The 13,050-nt window shown below is 36.3% G+C and overlaps 1 protein-coding gene across 1 annotated transcript in view; it reads right to left on the reverse strand.

The window, feature by feature from the left end:
- Positions 1 to 11,768, reverse strand: part of FOXP1 (forkhead box P1) — a 270,324-nt gene extending 258,556 nt beyond the window's left edge. Inside the window, exons 1-2 of the mRNA XM_070936858.1 lie at positions 11,598 to 11,768; positions 551 to 556 (exon numbers count right to left, since the gene is read on the reverse strand). Coding sequence (XP_070792959.1) covers positions 551 to 556; positions 11,598 to 11,768 — 177 coding nt within the window. The remainder of the gene's footprint in view (positions 1 to 550; positions 557 to 11,597) is intronic.
- Positions 11,769 to 13,050: the final 1,282 nt, after the last annotated feature.

The following is a 13,050-nucleotide window of genomic DNA, read 5'->3' on the forward strand; positions in this document are numbered from 1 at the left end:
TTGGTTGTTTTCTTGCAGTCATTTCATTACCCAAACTAGCTAACATCAGTGCTAGCAAACAACCAAGCTCAGAAAAGTCCAAGAATCCCTCATTTCAACCCTGAGCTACAAATATTTTCCTCTATTGGCACTATAGAGTTTGTACATCACAAAACTCTGTCCATATTTCTAATTAATGAAATCACATGAAAATCACACGAGAATCCTAGCCTCTAGAGTTATTGCTCTTCATCTTGTAAGAAATCTGTTTAAGAAATAATTTCTTCAGAATGGCACTCTCTTTCCCCCCTGCCATTTTTATTTATTTATTTATTTGATCTTTTCAATTCAGTTCAGTGTTAGACATAGAATTTTCCCTCTCCTGACTCTGAAGCTTAGATTTAGAAATCTGTTTTTCTGAGCTTCTCTTTTTAATGATTTTGGCCTCAAAAGAATTTTTTTTTTCAAGAGGGGTGGCTGCTCATTATACTGAACACACACTCAATTTTTGTCTAGCATTCAGAAAGTCAATTATATGATACTCAGCGCAATGCTCTAGATAATCCACAACCTCCTGCTGCCTTTTTAATCTTAATAACTTTTTAAAGGAAAAAGCACTATGATGATATTTACTTTAAAACAATGTTATTTATTAGCAGAAGACAGGAAGTATTGATTTCCCTTGCCTTCTTATCCTCTTTCTCAACTTGCAGAGATGCCTAACTCTCTTCTGTTCAAATTTCTTTTTATCTTGTTGTTCTGGTCATAAGGGCTCCTTCTCATACTCAAAAGATATGGGAATAACCCTTTTCAGCTTTTATAACTTCCACTAACAGCTGCTCATCCAATTAGATTAGAAAACCTCACGGAAAGGACAAAGGTGTTTGTGGTTCAGCTATTAAGCTACATCACATTTCAGTTGGGGGAAAATTTATATTAGCTGAATCCTCTGAGAATGGGACAGCATTTAATGGTGGGGTTGTAAACAGAATCCACCTAGAATACAACCGTTTGTATCATTCCGATTGTGACTTGATGTGTTATTTTCTAGCCTGACATTATGGGCTCTGGGTTTTTTTTCTAAACTGAACAAAATTCTGAATTTTTAAAGTAGTCTAAACTTAAACTTTAATATATGACCCATCCTAAATTAAAAGCTAAGCCTATCCTTGTTTGTAAGGCTTCCTCGTAGTATAAAACTATAGTTTTTTTGAAGTGCCTTTCCAAACTTGGTTTCATTCAAAGGGATTTGGCTGAAACTGACACTTCCTAATCATTCAGACTTTTCTGCTGAAGGAATCTACAAAAAATGTTAAATTTATGTAGTATTTTCTTCCCTGGGAATTACCTCCTGAAGTATACATTTCTAAAGATGACTTTTTAGAGATGTAACTTCTTTTTGCTAAGCTTCTATTTCAGCTTCAGAGAATGACTATCATGGTGAAATGCTGAATTAAGTTAAGTAAACAAGTTAATGATATACATTCTCAAGTAGAGGTAAGTTAAACATCCTTGTAAGGAGAAGTAAAACCTATAACATTTACTTCTCCTTGCAAGGGTGTTTAATTTACCTCTACATGAGAATGTGTATTTTATGTCTACATTTGAAATATTTCCTGGCAGGATCTTTATTCATTAAGTTTATACATCTTAACTTCTACAAGTAGCAATAGTAGTAATGATAACAATAATACTAACAGTGTAACAATAATAATACTGATAATTATAACAACAGCATTACTAATAATTTATTTTTAAAAAAACTAGAAACAAAAGGGGGAAGAAATCTGTGCAATAAAAGTTGGGAATGACATTAAACTTAAAACTGAAGAGCAATATAAAAGTTAAGATCATTACAAGCTTGACTGAACATAACAAGCTTTATTGCAGAGTCAACTGTACCTCCCTGAAAGGGAGTTCCACCATGTTATTAACTCTACATGGCAACAAATAATAGAAGTAGCTTATTTATTTGGCTTATGCTCAATAGAAGACTACAAAGTAGAAGCACAAGTGGCTGGAATCATCATGCTTAGCTGCAGCTTAGATGATTCTTGGACAATAACTAAGTGTTCTAAAGTATTCATCTCTATTCAAGTGGAAAGGGGGAACATGAATTTGGTGTCTAAAGTGCTAAAACATGTCTGAAGCTCATTCTGCCAAGGCAGTCCTACATATGACTTCACAAAAGCCAAACACTCATCATGGTTCTTTATGCAGGCAGAGAGGCATCTTTTTCACATACATCAGGCAATGCAATACAGTTGTCAAAAAGAATTTATATTGTAATGTTGTCAGGAAACAGCAGTTTTACTTAACAGCCATTCAGATTTATTGAATGAGTATTTTACATCAAGCATTCTGTTAGGTGACCTGAAAGCATATGCTGTGTATAGGGAGAAACAAGGAAACAATATGCTGTGTGTGGTAGGCTTGCATTAGATTTTGAAAACAACTTTTTTTAATATATATATATATATTTACAGAACGTTACAGCACTCAGAAGATCTGGAAACCACAACACCCAAAGCATGATGATATGGGGTCTGAGGCTTCTTTAGCTTTACTTTAAAAAGACACAATAAAAATTCAGATGTAGATGGCTATAATACAAATAAATTACTTGATCTCCCAAGCCATGCTTTGCCTAAGAAAAATGCTATGATAAAAGAAAAGAGAAGGAATATTTGCAAAATTACAAGTGATTTTCATGAAATACAGACCTTGGGGCGGGGGGGGGGGGGTTAAACACTTATGTGTTCATTTTTCTAATAAATTTTCATAGCTGGCATTTCATCACAGTTGTAAATTTTTGTTTCCAGTGTATACAGAAAACAACATATCTGGCAAAGACAGGACAAATCCACAGAGGTTTTTCTCTGAAACACAGTATTACTTCTACAGTAGCTACTAAACATTAAGCTCCCGGGGTCAATTGTTGAGTAACTTTAAAAAGTTTTTAAAATGATAGCTCAAGTGCAAAGGATGTAAATGAGGAAGAACAACTGCATATGACTGCTTCAAAAAATGAGGATGAGAGATAGATATCATATCATATGTGCACAGACAGAAACAAAGAGTTGTAAACAAATGTGGGCAAAGAAAGTAAGGCGAAGTTAAGATTAAAAGGCAGAAAAAATGCAAAGTGATATTGAGGCAGATAAAAATTGTTTATCAAAAGGGCTGAACAAAAAAGCCTCTGAGTGAGTACAATTAGAAATAAAGATGATTAACTGCAACACTACAAACTAATTGTACAGGCCATAGGGAATGTCCATGAAAACAGGAAAAGAGCTGCTACCAAGTCAGATAAGCAAGACCAAGCCTGTTCCAGGCCTTGATCTAGTGACTATTCAAAGTTATGTCACAGAAGAAGTGACTTACAATCATTTTTCACACTTACAGCCCTTGCACCATCCCCACGGTCAGCTGATCAAAATTCAAGCACTTGGCAACTGACTCATATTTATGATGGTTGCAGTGTCCTGGGGTCATGTAAATCACCTTTTGCAACTTCCTGACAAGCAAAGTCAATGGGGAAGCCAGATTCACTTAAGAACCATGCTACAAACTTAACAACTGCAGTGGTTCACTTAACAGCTGTGGTAAAACAGATCATAAAATGGGGCAAAATTCACTTAACAAATGTTTCACTTAGCAACAGAAATTTGGCACTCAATTGTGGTCATAAATCAAGGACTACCTGTAATATGAGATACCTTAGACAAACCTTCCTCAGTTCACACATAAAGTGATGGGACGGGGGAATGCACATTCAGACTTCAAAATTCGGTTACTACAGCTGTTACAGTGAAGAAGTCTGACCTACAGGGCATTGATTTTTTAGCCTGGCCTGATTCATGGGGATGAAAACAATAAAATCATAACAGTTGCAATAAAAACTCCTTGAACCTTGGAGCACATTTTCCAACACATCAATCTTCTGTATTACTGGGCTCCATCTTCATTCTACCCCAAAGCTTGTGGGAAAAGCCACCTCTTCAAGACCTTCTAATGCATGGGTGTCAAACTCAATCACATCATGTGATGTCATGTGACGTATCACCACGGTTTTTTGCCTTTGCGGAGCCATGGTGGGGGTGGCCTGAGTGTGATGCATCTGGCCCATGGGCTGCCAATTTGACAGTCTTTGATACCCTTGTTCTAATGCGCCAGAGGAGTAATTCCTCGGGAGGATCCCCAGGGCAGGGGCAGCTATGGAGAAGGTGAGCTTTCTATGTCCCTTGACAACATTTTTAAAAAGGGTCCTGGAATGTGCCCATCCTATCTGATCTGGTGGGATGGGCAGAAAGCCTCAGGGAGATTTATAGGGAAACAATTACAATTTGTTAAAGAAAGGAAGTGCGGTAGCCGCCAGATGGTCCCTTGGGACCGCCAGCCCCTTCGCCTGTAAAGAGCCGCCTTTACAACGGAAAGGCGGCTCGAAAAACTCCATTTCCAGGAGAAAATGTGAGAGAGAGCAGGTGAGTGTAGGTAGAGCTCTCCGCGTAGTCCCCAGAGTTTTTTTTTTACTCTTGGGGGCGAGCGGATGCGGCTCCCTATAGCACTCGCCGTTTGCTCCGGGCGTTGGGAGACCTCTGCTTTTTTGCAGAGCAAGGCTACGAAAACGAGCCTTTCAAGATAACTAACAGATTAACTAAAGAGGATGAGATCTGGATCTGGACCTGTGACCCTAAATTGCAAGTATTTATACTTCTTTTGCAAAGGAAAGTAAAAAAGAGCTTTTAAAATGGCGACTGCCGAAATTTGAGCAGGGAAGCTGAAAAGGGAAAGTCCTTCCGTTTCTTATTAAGCCACAAAGTAGCGGAATAAATGTTCTTGGCTACAATTGAAGAAAAAGCTCCACTTTTGTGTTTTCTTTTTTCTGGAGAATTGATTTGATATTGATCTCGTTGGAAAGAAGCTTTGCTTTTTAAAAAGTTTGCCTGTGTGGAAATATGGCGTTTAGGCTTCCAAAGCTGGATAAACAAGCAGGGGGGGGGGATTCCCCCATCCACAAACTATATGAACAAGTTCTTAACCTACAGTCTCAGAAAACTGATTTTAATATAATTGAATTTCTTCTGGAGGAGATTGTAAGAAGGGATAAGATTATGAATCAGAACTTTGAAAAATTTAAGCAGGAAACTAAAGAAAAGATTATAAAAATGGCTAATGGTTTCTCAGAATTTTTGATCAGGTTGGACACAAATATTAATCTATTAGAGTCTAAAATGGAGGAAATTGAGGACAATTTGGAAAATAAAATAGAAAAAATTGAAAATGATTTGATAAACATCCAAGACAATAGTCTAGAAGAAAAACCTAAAATGGAAGCTGATTGTAATGTAGAAAATATACAACGTATTGAAAAGGAAGTTTTAATGATGCAATATAATTTTACTGAATATGCGATCAGACTGAGAGGATTACAGGAAAATAACAGAGATGACTTAAGGAAAGTATCTTCTGAAGTTCTGGCTGGGATTTTAAAGGTTCATCCTGAGGAGGTATTTTGTAGGATCGATAGAATAAACTCCTGGATTGCAAAGCAGAGGCAATTGCCTAGAGATGTGGTGATTTATTTTACAGATAAAGAAATAAGAAATAATATTGTGCAGAAATCTTTTAAGTATACTTTGCAATTGTTTGGAAGAAAGATTTGGATTTATAAAGAACTCCCGCCTAAGATGTTATTGGAAAGAAAGAAATTTGGTTTTCTGGTGGCTGAGCTTAAAAAAAGAAAGATTTTATTCAGATGGAATGCTCCAGTTGGTATAATATTGAGATATCAAGGAGAAAGATATCAATTAAATACTGCTGAAAAAGTGGAAGAATTTTATCAAAAAATTTTAAAAATGAACTTTATGCACAACACAAGACAAGCAGAAGGAGTTAGAAATAAAGGAAAAATATCAAGTTACAGAGGCCTTGGTAGATGAATTGCCTTTGGATTCTTCAGACACCTCAGCTGGATTATTTATAAATAAGAGAGAAGTGGTATCGGATTCTAACGTGACGACTCACCAAGCTACAGACAACCATGGAAATCAATTAATTGATACACAACTTACAGAAAAGAAATATGAGTCACAAAAGCAAAACCAACAAGATCAAATTTTAAAGCAGAATGAAAACCGATCAGTTGACACAAAACTTGCAGAAAGTAAATTAGGATGGAGATCAAACCCACAAAAAGAAAGGAAAAAAAGAAATAGGTCTCACAAAAAAAATAAAAATTTCTAAATTAAGCAACAGCGAAGCCAGTTATTTTTTTAAAAAAAATATATGACTGAATATATGAAAAGATGGTTGAGGCGAAGTATTGGTTAATATCATCCTGAGGAGAGTGACAGACCTCTGCAATGCCGTAATTTTGGGATGTGAAAAGGGCCTTAAATTGTTGGATTGGAATTATCTATTTTTGGGTTTTCTTTTTTTTTTCATTGGTCAACGTATTATACTTATGCTGAGCTATAAGGCAAGAGAGTTATGCTGGGGCATGCAGAAGATCTGGCTGTTACCCCATTATGAGAATGGGAATTAATAATCCTGAAGAAAGCCACTATTACAGATATTACATGGATTACAATTATAAAGTCACTCGGGTGGTTGTTTTCTTTTTTCTTATATATATATGAAGATATTCATTATTGATGGGGGCAGATGATAACTGAGGATTTTGAATATTCTGTTGCAACTGGGATGTTATGTTACCCTAATTCGGATGATGGAGTCAGCAATCCAGTGGAAAGATATTAAAGAAGATATTGTATGGATTATAAATTTAAAGTCATTGATTTTGTTTATATAAGGGAATATTTTTTAGTAGGATGGGCAGAAGAACAAAGATATTAAGAATTGTTGTGTATGGTAATTTTGTAGGAAAGTGGGTGGAGATAGGTTAGTGATTTGATTATACAGATTAAGAAAAGGGATGATTAAGAGATATATTTATGGGAGTGGAAGAAATGGATAGTGTAGAACAAATGTAAAACTAGAATATATGGGGAAGGCTGCTTTGAAATGTCATATTAATATACACAAAAGATTAAATGTTAAAGTAGGATTTATTATATAGTTTTAAAGTGGAAGGTCATTTTGAAATGTTATATTAATATACAGACATAAGTATGGGGGAGGAGGAAAAAAAGGGCAGATTATCGATAAATTGGGAGTTATAATAATATTACTGTGTTAAATCAGAAGTTATTATATAGTGTTATAATGGAATGTTATTTTGAAGTGTATGGCAAGAGGGGGAAGTAATAATATTAATAATATCACTAGGAGTAAGGTTCAGTATTTGGAGGAGGGAGTAAGGGGATGGTAAAATATTATATAATTTGTTATGTATTAGGTTCTTATTTTGCAGAAGTCATAGGGGGGAGGGGGGAGGGGGTGGTGAGGGGGGTTGGGGAGGAGGGGGGTAAAAAGGGGGGGAAATTTGTAATTGAAAACTTTTTCAATAAAAAAAAGGAAGTGCAATAAATCTATAAATGTTTAGAGTCTATGAAAAAATCAATAGAAAGGAAGTCACAAATGCCGCCATGAAAATGCTTTAAAAAATGTAGATGGTGAAATTGGAGCAATGTTAAAATATAGATTCTTGCTAGCAATAGCACTTAGATTTAAATACTGCTTCAGTGCTTTGCAGCCCTCTCTGAGCGGGTTAAAGAGTCAGCATATTGCCCCCAACAATCTGGGTCCTCATTTTACCCACCTCGGAAGAATGGAAGGCTGAGTCAGCCTTGAGCCTGGTGGGATTTGAACTGCCAAATTGCACTAAAACCAGCAGTTAACAGAATTAGCCTGCAGTACTGCACTCTAACCACAGCGCCACCAAGGCTACTTGTTCAATTTATGGTGAAGTCTCAATCTTGTGCCCAACGACTGGAAGACTGGTATTTGTGTACTGTTCCCCACGTAAAGACAAATATGGCAAGAGTGAGCAGAAAAACCTTTGGGGGATTAGTTTGTTAAATGGACCTCAGAAGTGGTAGAATTCTATCTGAAATAATAAGAGAAGTAGCGATAAGCCAAAATTGGGAAGGGAAGGGAAGTACAGTTTTATGCCAAGTGGGAAGATGTAGGCCAGATACGTGTTACTAACTTAACAACTGCAGTGATTCACTTAACAACTGTGGCAATAAAATAGGGCAAAACTCACTTAACAACTGTCTCACTTTAGCAACAGAAATTTTCGGCTCAATTGTGGTTGCAAGTTGAGGACTACCTGCATAATAAAATTAAAACAAGCAGAACAATGAACTACATCCTTGGTGAATGATTTAATACTGAAAGGAGTAGGACAATGGGTGTGTGTTGTGAATAGTATGTGGTCTGCTGCATGAATATTTGTCAAAGTAAGTGAAAATGGCTAGGTGTAGTAATGATGTTTTGTCCACTTTGTTACTGGATGTGAGAGATATCTATGTCAGGCAATTGAGTGCAACAGGAATGGGTACTTAAGAAGTGTGTGTGTGTGTGTGTGTGTGTGTTAAAACAAGAAAAGATTGGGTCAGGAATGAATGTGTTCTGGATGAACGTGAATACAAAAATGAGTGATCTTGTGTGAAAGAAATGTATTGAGCAGGTTGGTGATGTAGAGAGAACAAATGAGGATCAAATCACAAAACAAATATACAAAGGGAGAGTGAATGGGTCAAGAAGGGGTGAACCAAGAAAGTCATGGGTGGTTGGAACTGATGAGATTTGGAAAAAGACAGAGTTGAGAAGTTTAAAGAATAAAAGACAATGTATGAAGTGGTGTATGGATGGAGTGGGAACAAAAGAGCGTACGTGATGATGTCCGGGCGGGTGGGTGGAGCCTCCCGCTGCCGCCACTACCGGTTTGCCCAAACCAGGGCGAACTGGCAGAAACCCACCACTGGCCACCAGGCTAGAAAAGAAGAGACCATGAGTTCAAGTCTCACCTTAGCCATGAAAGTCAGCTGGATGACTTTGAGCCAGTAATGCTTTTTCAACCCAAACAACCATCTCACAGGATTGTTGTTGTGGGGAATATATATAAATATATATATATATATATATATATATATATATATATATATATATATATATATATATATATATGTTTTCTCAGGTTTTCGCGGGTGTTTGTATGTAGGTCTTTGGTTATTCGGGTCTTCTCCCACGTAAAATTGGAAGTGTCTTGGCGACGTTTCGACGAGTTCTCGAAACGTCGCCAAGACACTTCCAATTTTACGTGGGAGAAGACCCGAATAACCAAAGACCTACATATACACACACACACACACACACACACACACACACACACACACACACACATATATATATATATATATATTTAACTACACACACACACACACACACACACACACACACACACACACACATATTAGAGTACAAGATAGATAATGATGCTGCTGTAAACTAGATTATGCTATGTTTCTTTTCTTTTTTCTTTCTTTTAATTGCTTTGGCTAAGTATTTCTTGTTTATCCAAAAGGGAATAAGTAGGCTTTGTACTTTAATGTTGTAGAATGCTACATATAAGCAAAATAACACCAGAAAAAAAAAACGATGGGAAAAATAACAAACTAGAATGGAGAGCTGTATAATTATATATGAGAGTTAGTTTATTTTAATCTCAAGCCTCTTAGAAAAAAAGCTTTAGTGTCCTGAATAGTTCCAACATATTTTACTCTTCTAATTCTCTTCCAGTGCCCTAGATTAATCAAAGCTGTAACCCCTGTTGTCTTTGCAGTACAATTCAGAATGTGCCCCTGGCCAAGAATGACGGAAAAGTCAACAGGAATTAAATTTCAGTGCAACTGTTTACTCTACTGTGGTCTGCACTTATTGAAATGTTATCCATGGTTTTGTGTGACTACTGCAGTAAGGAATTCAGCATGCTTGTGATATTTTTAATGATTGCATTCTCACCTAAAAAAAAATCTATGAGAAGAAAAAGATCTGTACATTGAATTTAGTATCATGAAAATGTCAAGCCCCTAAAATGTAGGGGATTTGTGTTAAAAGTCCTCCCCCCCCCCCCCGGAAAAAAAAACAAATTTTGTTATGGCTTTTTTTCTACCATACAACAATCTGCTGCCAAGATCATCATGCACACTAAAAAAACTTTACAGCTGTCAAAATTTTCAACACTATTCCAAACTCCAGACCAAGGATTTTTTAAAAAGTAGAATTAAAATTTGCATCATTTCAGAGATATTAAATATTATATGTATCCCCATGTTATGCAATGCCAGTACTATTCAACAGAACTGTTACAATTAAGTTAGACTTGTATTTATATTGTTAAACTGAGTTAAACTTGTATTTATATTGTTATTAATGTGATCTTTATTACCCTATTCTTCTGATACAAACAAGTATTCAAATAATTGATATTCAAAACTGTTTTGTTCACGTAACGACTGACACAGAAAATAAATGGGATATGTAGCAATAAATGTAATTTAATTGTTGAGATCAATAAATACAAATGCTTACTCATAAGGGATTCAAGTAAGCATCTTTTGTACTCTTAGAGGAAAACACTTCCTTCATTAGCAAAGTAAAAAGGACCTGATTACCAATACAGAATGATTACGGTTACAGCTTTCCATCCTTCCGAGGTGGGTAAAATGAGAACCCAGATTGTTGGTGGCGATATGCTGACTCTGTAAACCACTTAGGCTGCAAAGCACTCTGAAGCTGTATATAAGTCTAAGTGCTGTTGCTATTACACAGTTAAAATTGCAATAATTTCCTTTTATTGTAATCAGTGCTACAGTTTGGGGGGAAATAAGAACACATCTGAAACACCTGGATTATTAATGAAGATTTATGAAATGATCAATCATGCTATTTTACTTAATCCTCAGATATTTAGTGTAGGAGTCCCCAAACCTGGGTTGCAGACGCGGCACATCAGAAACCAGGCCACGCAAACGAGCAAAGCCACATCTGTGCATGCATGGGATGCAGGGAACCTATGAAATCATGCCCTCTCCGGTCTGCGGAAAACCCTCTCCACGGAACCAGTCTCCGGCAGTTGGGGGCTGCTGATTTAGTGTTTGTTATAGCACTGATTTCAGGTTCACTATTAAAGCGAAGAAAGACTCTTCTTCTTAGGGTCATTTCTGTTATGTCCCTGTTAGGGACGAACAGACTGAGGCAAGACAGGTTGAGGTAAAAGCTAACAGGATTTATTTCACTAACATTGTTCTAACAGATTTGCTAGCATTGCGACCAGCAATGGCTGCTCGGCTAACAGGAGCAGCAGCTGTCAGCCTTTGACAGCTCCTTATATACTCGTGCCTGGATTGAAACAGCCAATCAGAGCACGGCTACATCTGTAGACTGGAGGGGAGCCTGGATACAGCAATTTCTACCAACGAAATGCTGGTAGCGCAGGAGTTGATATGATACAGTTCCTTCTCTTTAAGGTTATACTGCAGTTCTTCAGAATCCCAATCAATTAATATCATATAAATACATGCTTTAAAGTATTTATTTGCTAGAAAATACCACCATATTTTTTTTATGATGTGAAGAATTCTTTCAACCTTTATTTCTGTATACAAGAATATAAAGTGATAAAACATTGGTAGTATATTTTACAGTACCTGCTGTTGCTGAAGATGGGCAAGATCCGCAGCACCGATTTCCAACGAAGGTGTCTCTCCGTTTGGTCTTACTTCACGTAGGGTGCAATCTAGTAAGGAGTTGACAGTGCTTGCTCCATTCTGAAGGGCTGAACCGTTACTTTTTGTCTCAGTTCCAGATTCTTGCATCATGACTCAAAAACCTGGAATAATTTAATGGAAGAAAGGAAAAATAATTAATAAAGTAGATGGTAAAAGATTTCACTTGCTTTACAGCTTGCTACAATTAAAAATATTTGCTCCCTCTCTTCATGTGATTTATATTTTCATTATTAGTTGAGGCATAAGTTACATTGATCTATTGGTAATTCTGCACATTTTAAAAATGTATTAGTCATCTAAATAGGGCAGTATTTGTTCAACAAGTTTCTTTTCTGTCAGAGTGAATTCAAATGCGCAGGCACAATCACAAACACATTAAGATTTACAATTCAGTTGCTTTAATAATACTTCAACATTTTACTTGAATTGTGTAAGAGTTTTAATAATATATTATGGTTAATTTTTTTTAATACAGGTAGTCCTTAAAACAGTTCATTTAGTGACCATTCAAAGTTACAACAGGATTAAAAAATGTGTTTTTTGACCATTTTTCACACTTATGGCAGTTGTAGCCTGCCGATGGTCACGTGATCAAAATTCAAACGGTTGGGAACTGACTCATATTTATGATGGTTGCAGTGACCTTTTTGCAACCTTCTGATAAGGGAAGTCAATGGGGAAACCAGATTCACTTAACAACTGTGTTACTAACTTAACAACTTCAGTGATTCACTTAACAACTATTTATTTTATTTTATTTTATTTTGAATTTGTATACCGCCCTTCTCCCTGAGGACTCAGGGCGGTGAACAGCCAAGTAAAAACATCAAGTACAAATATTAAAATACAGTTAAAATATACATATATAAATTTGGCCCCATTAATTAAAAACAATAAACAAAACACTTAAAAACACTTAAAAAAATTAGGCCAGCCCGGCTTGCTGGAAAAGGAAGGTTTTAAGGGCACGGCGGAAGGCACCGAGGTCTTGGATTCTCCTTATCTCTGGAGAGATAAGCAAGAAAAGTGGTAAAATGCAGCAAAAACCACTTAACAAATGTTTCACTGAACAGAAGTGTTGGGCTCAATTGTGGTCGTAAGTCAAGGACTACCGTGCTTGTATTTTTAAACAAAGATTTAATTTAATTTAATTTAATTTCGAATTTATATACCGCCCTTCTCCCTGAGGACTCAGGGCGGTGTACAGCCAAGATAAAAAACATAGAATACAAATATTAAAACATTTAAAAATATATATAAAATTTGGCCCAAAAAATTAAAATCGCAGACTAATTAAAAGGATTTAAAAATTTTAAAAATTTCTTCTTAAGCCAACCCGGCTTGCTGAAAAAGATAGGTTTTCAGGGAACGA

This window comes from Pituophis catenifer, unplaced genomic scaffold, assembly GCF_029215685.1.
Source record: "Pituophis catenifer annectens isolate HBS135680 unplaced genomic scaffold, rPitCat1.0.hap2 SCAF_2, whole genome shotgun sequence".
NCBI lineage: Eukaryota > Metazoa > Chordata > Lepidosauria > Squamata > Colubridae > Pituophis > Pituophis catenifer.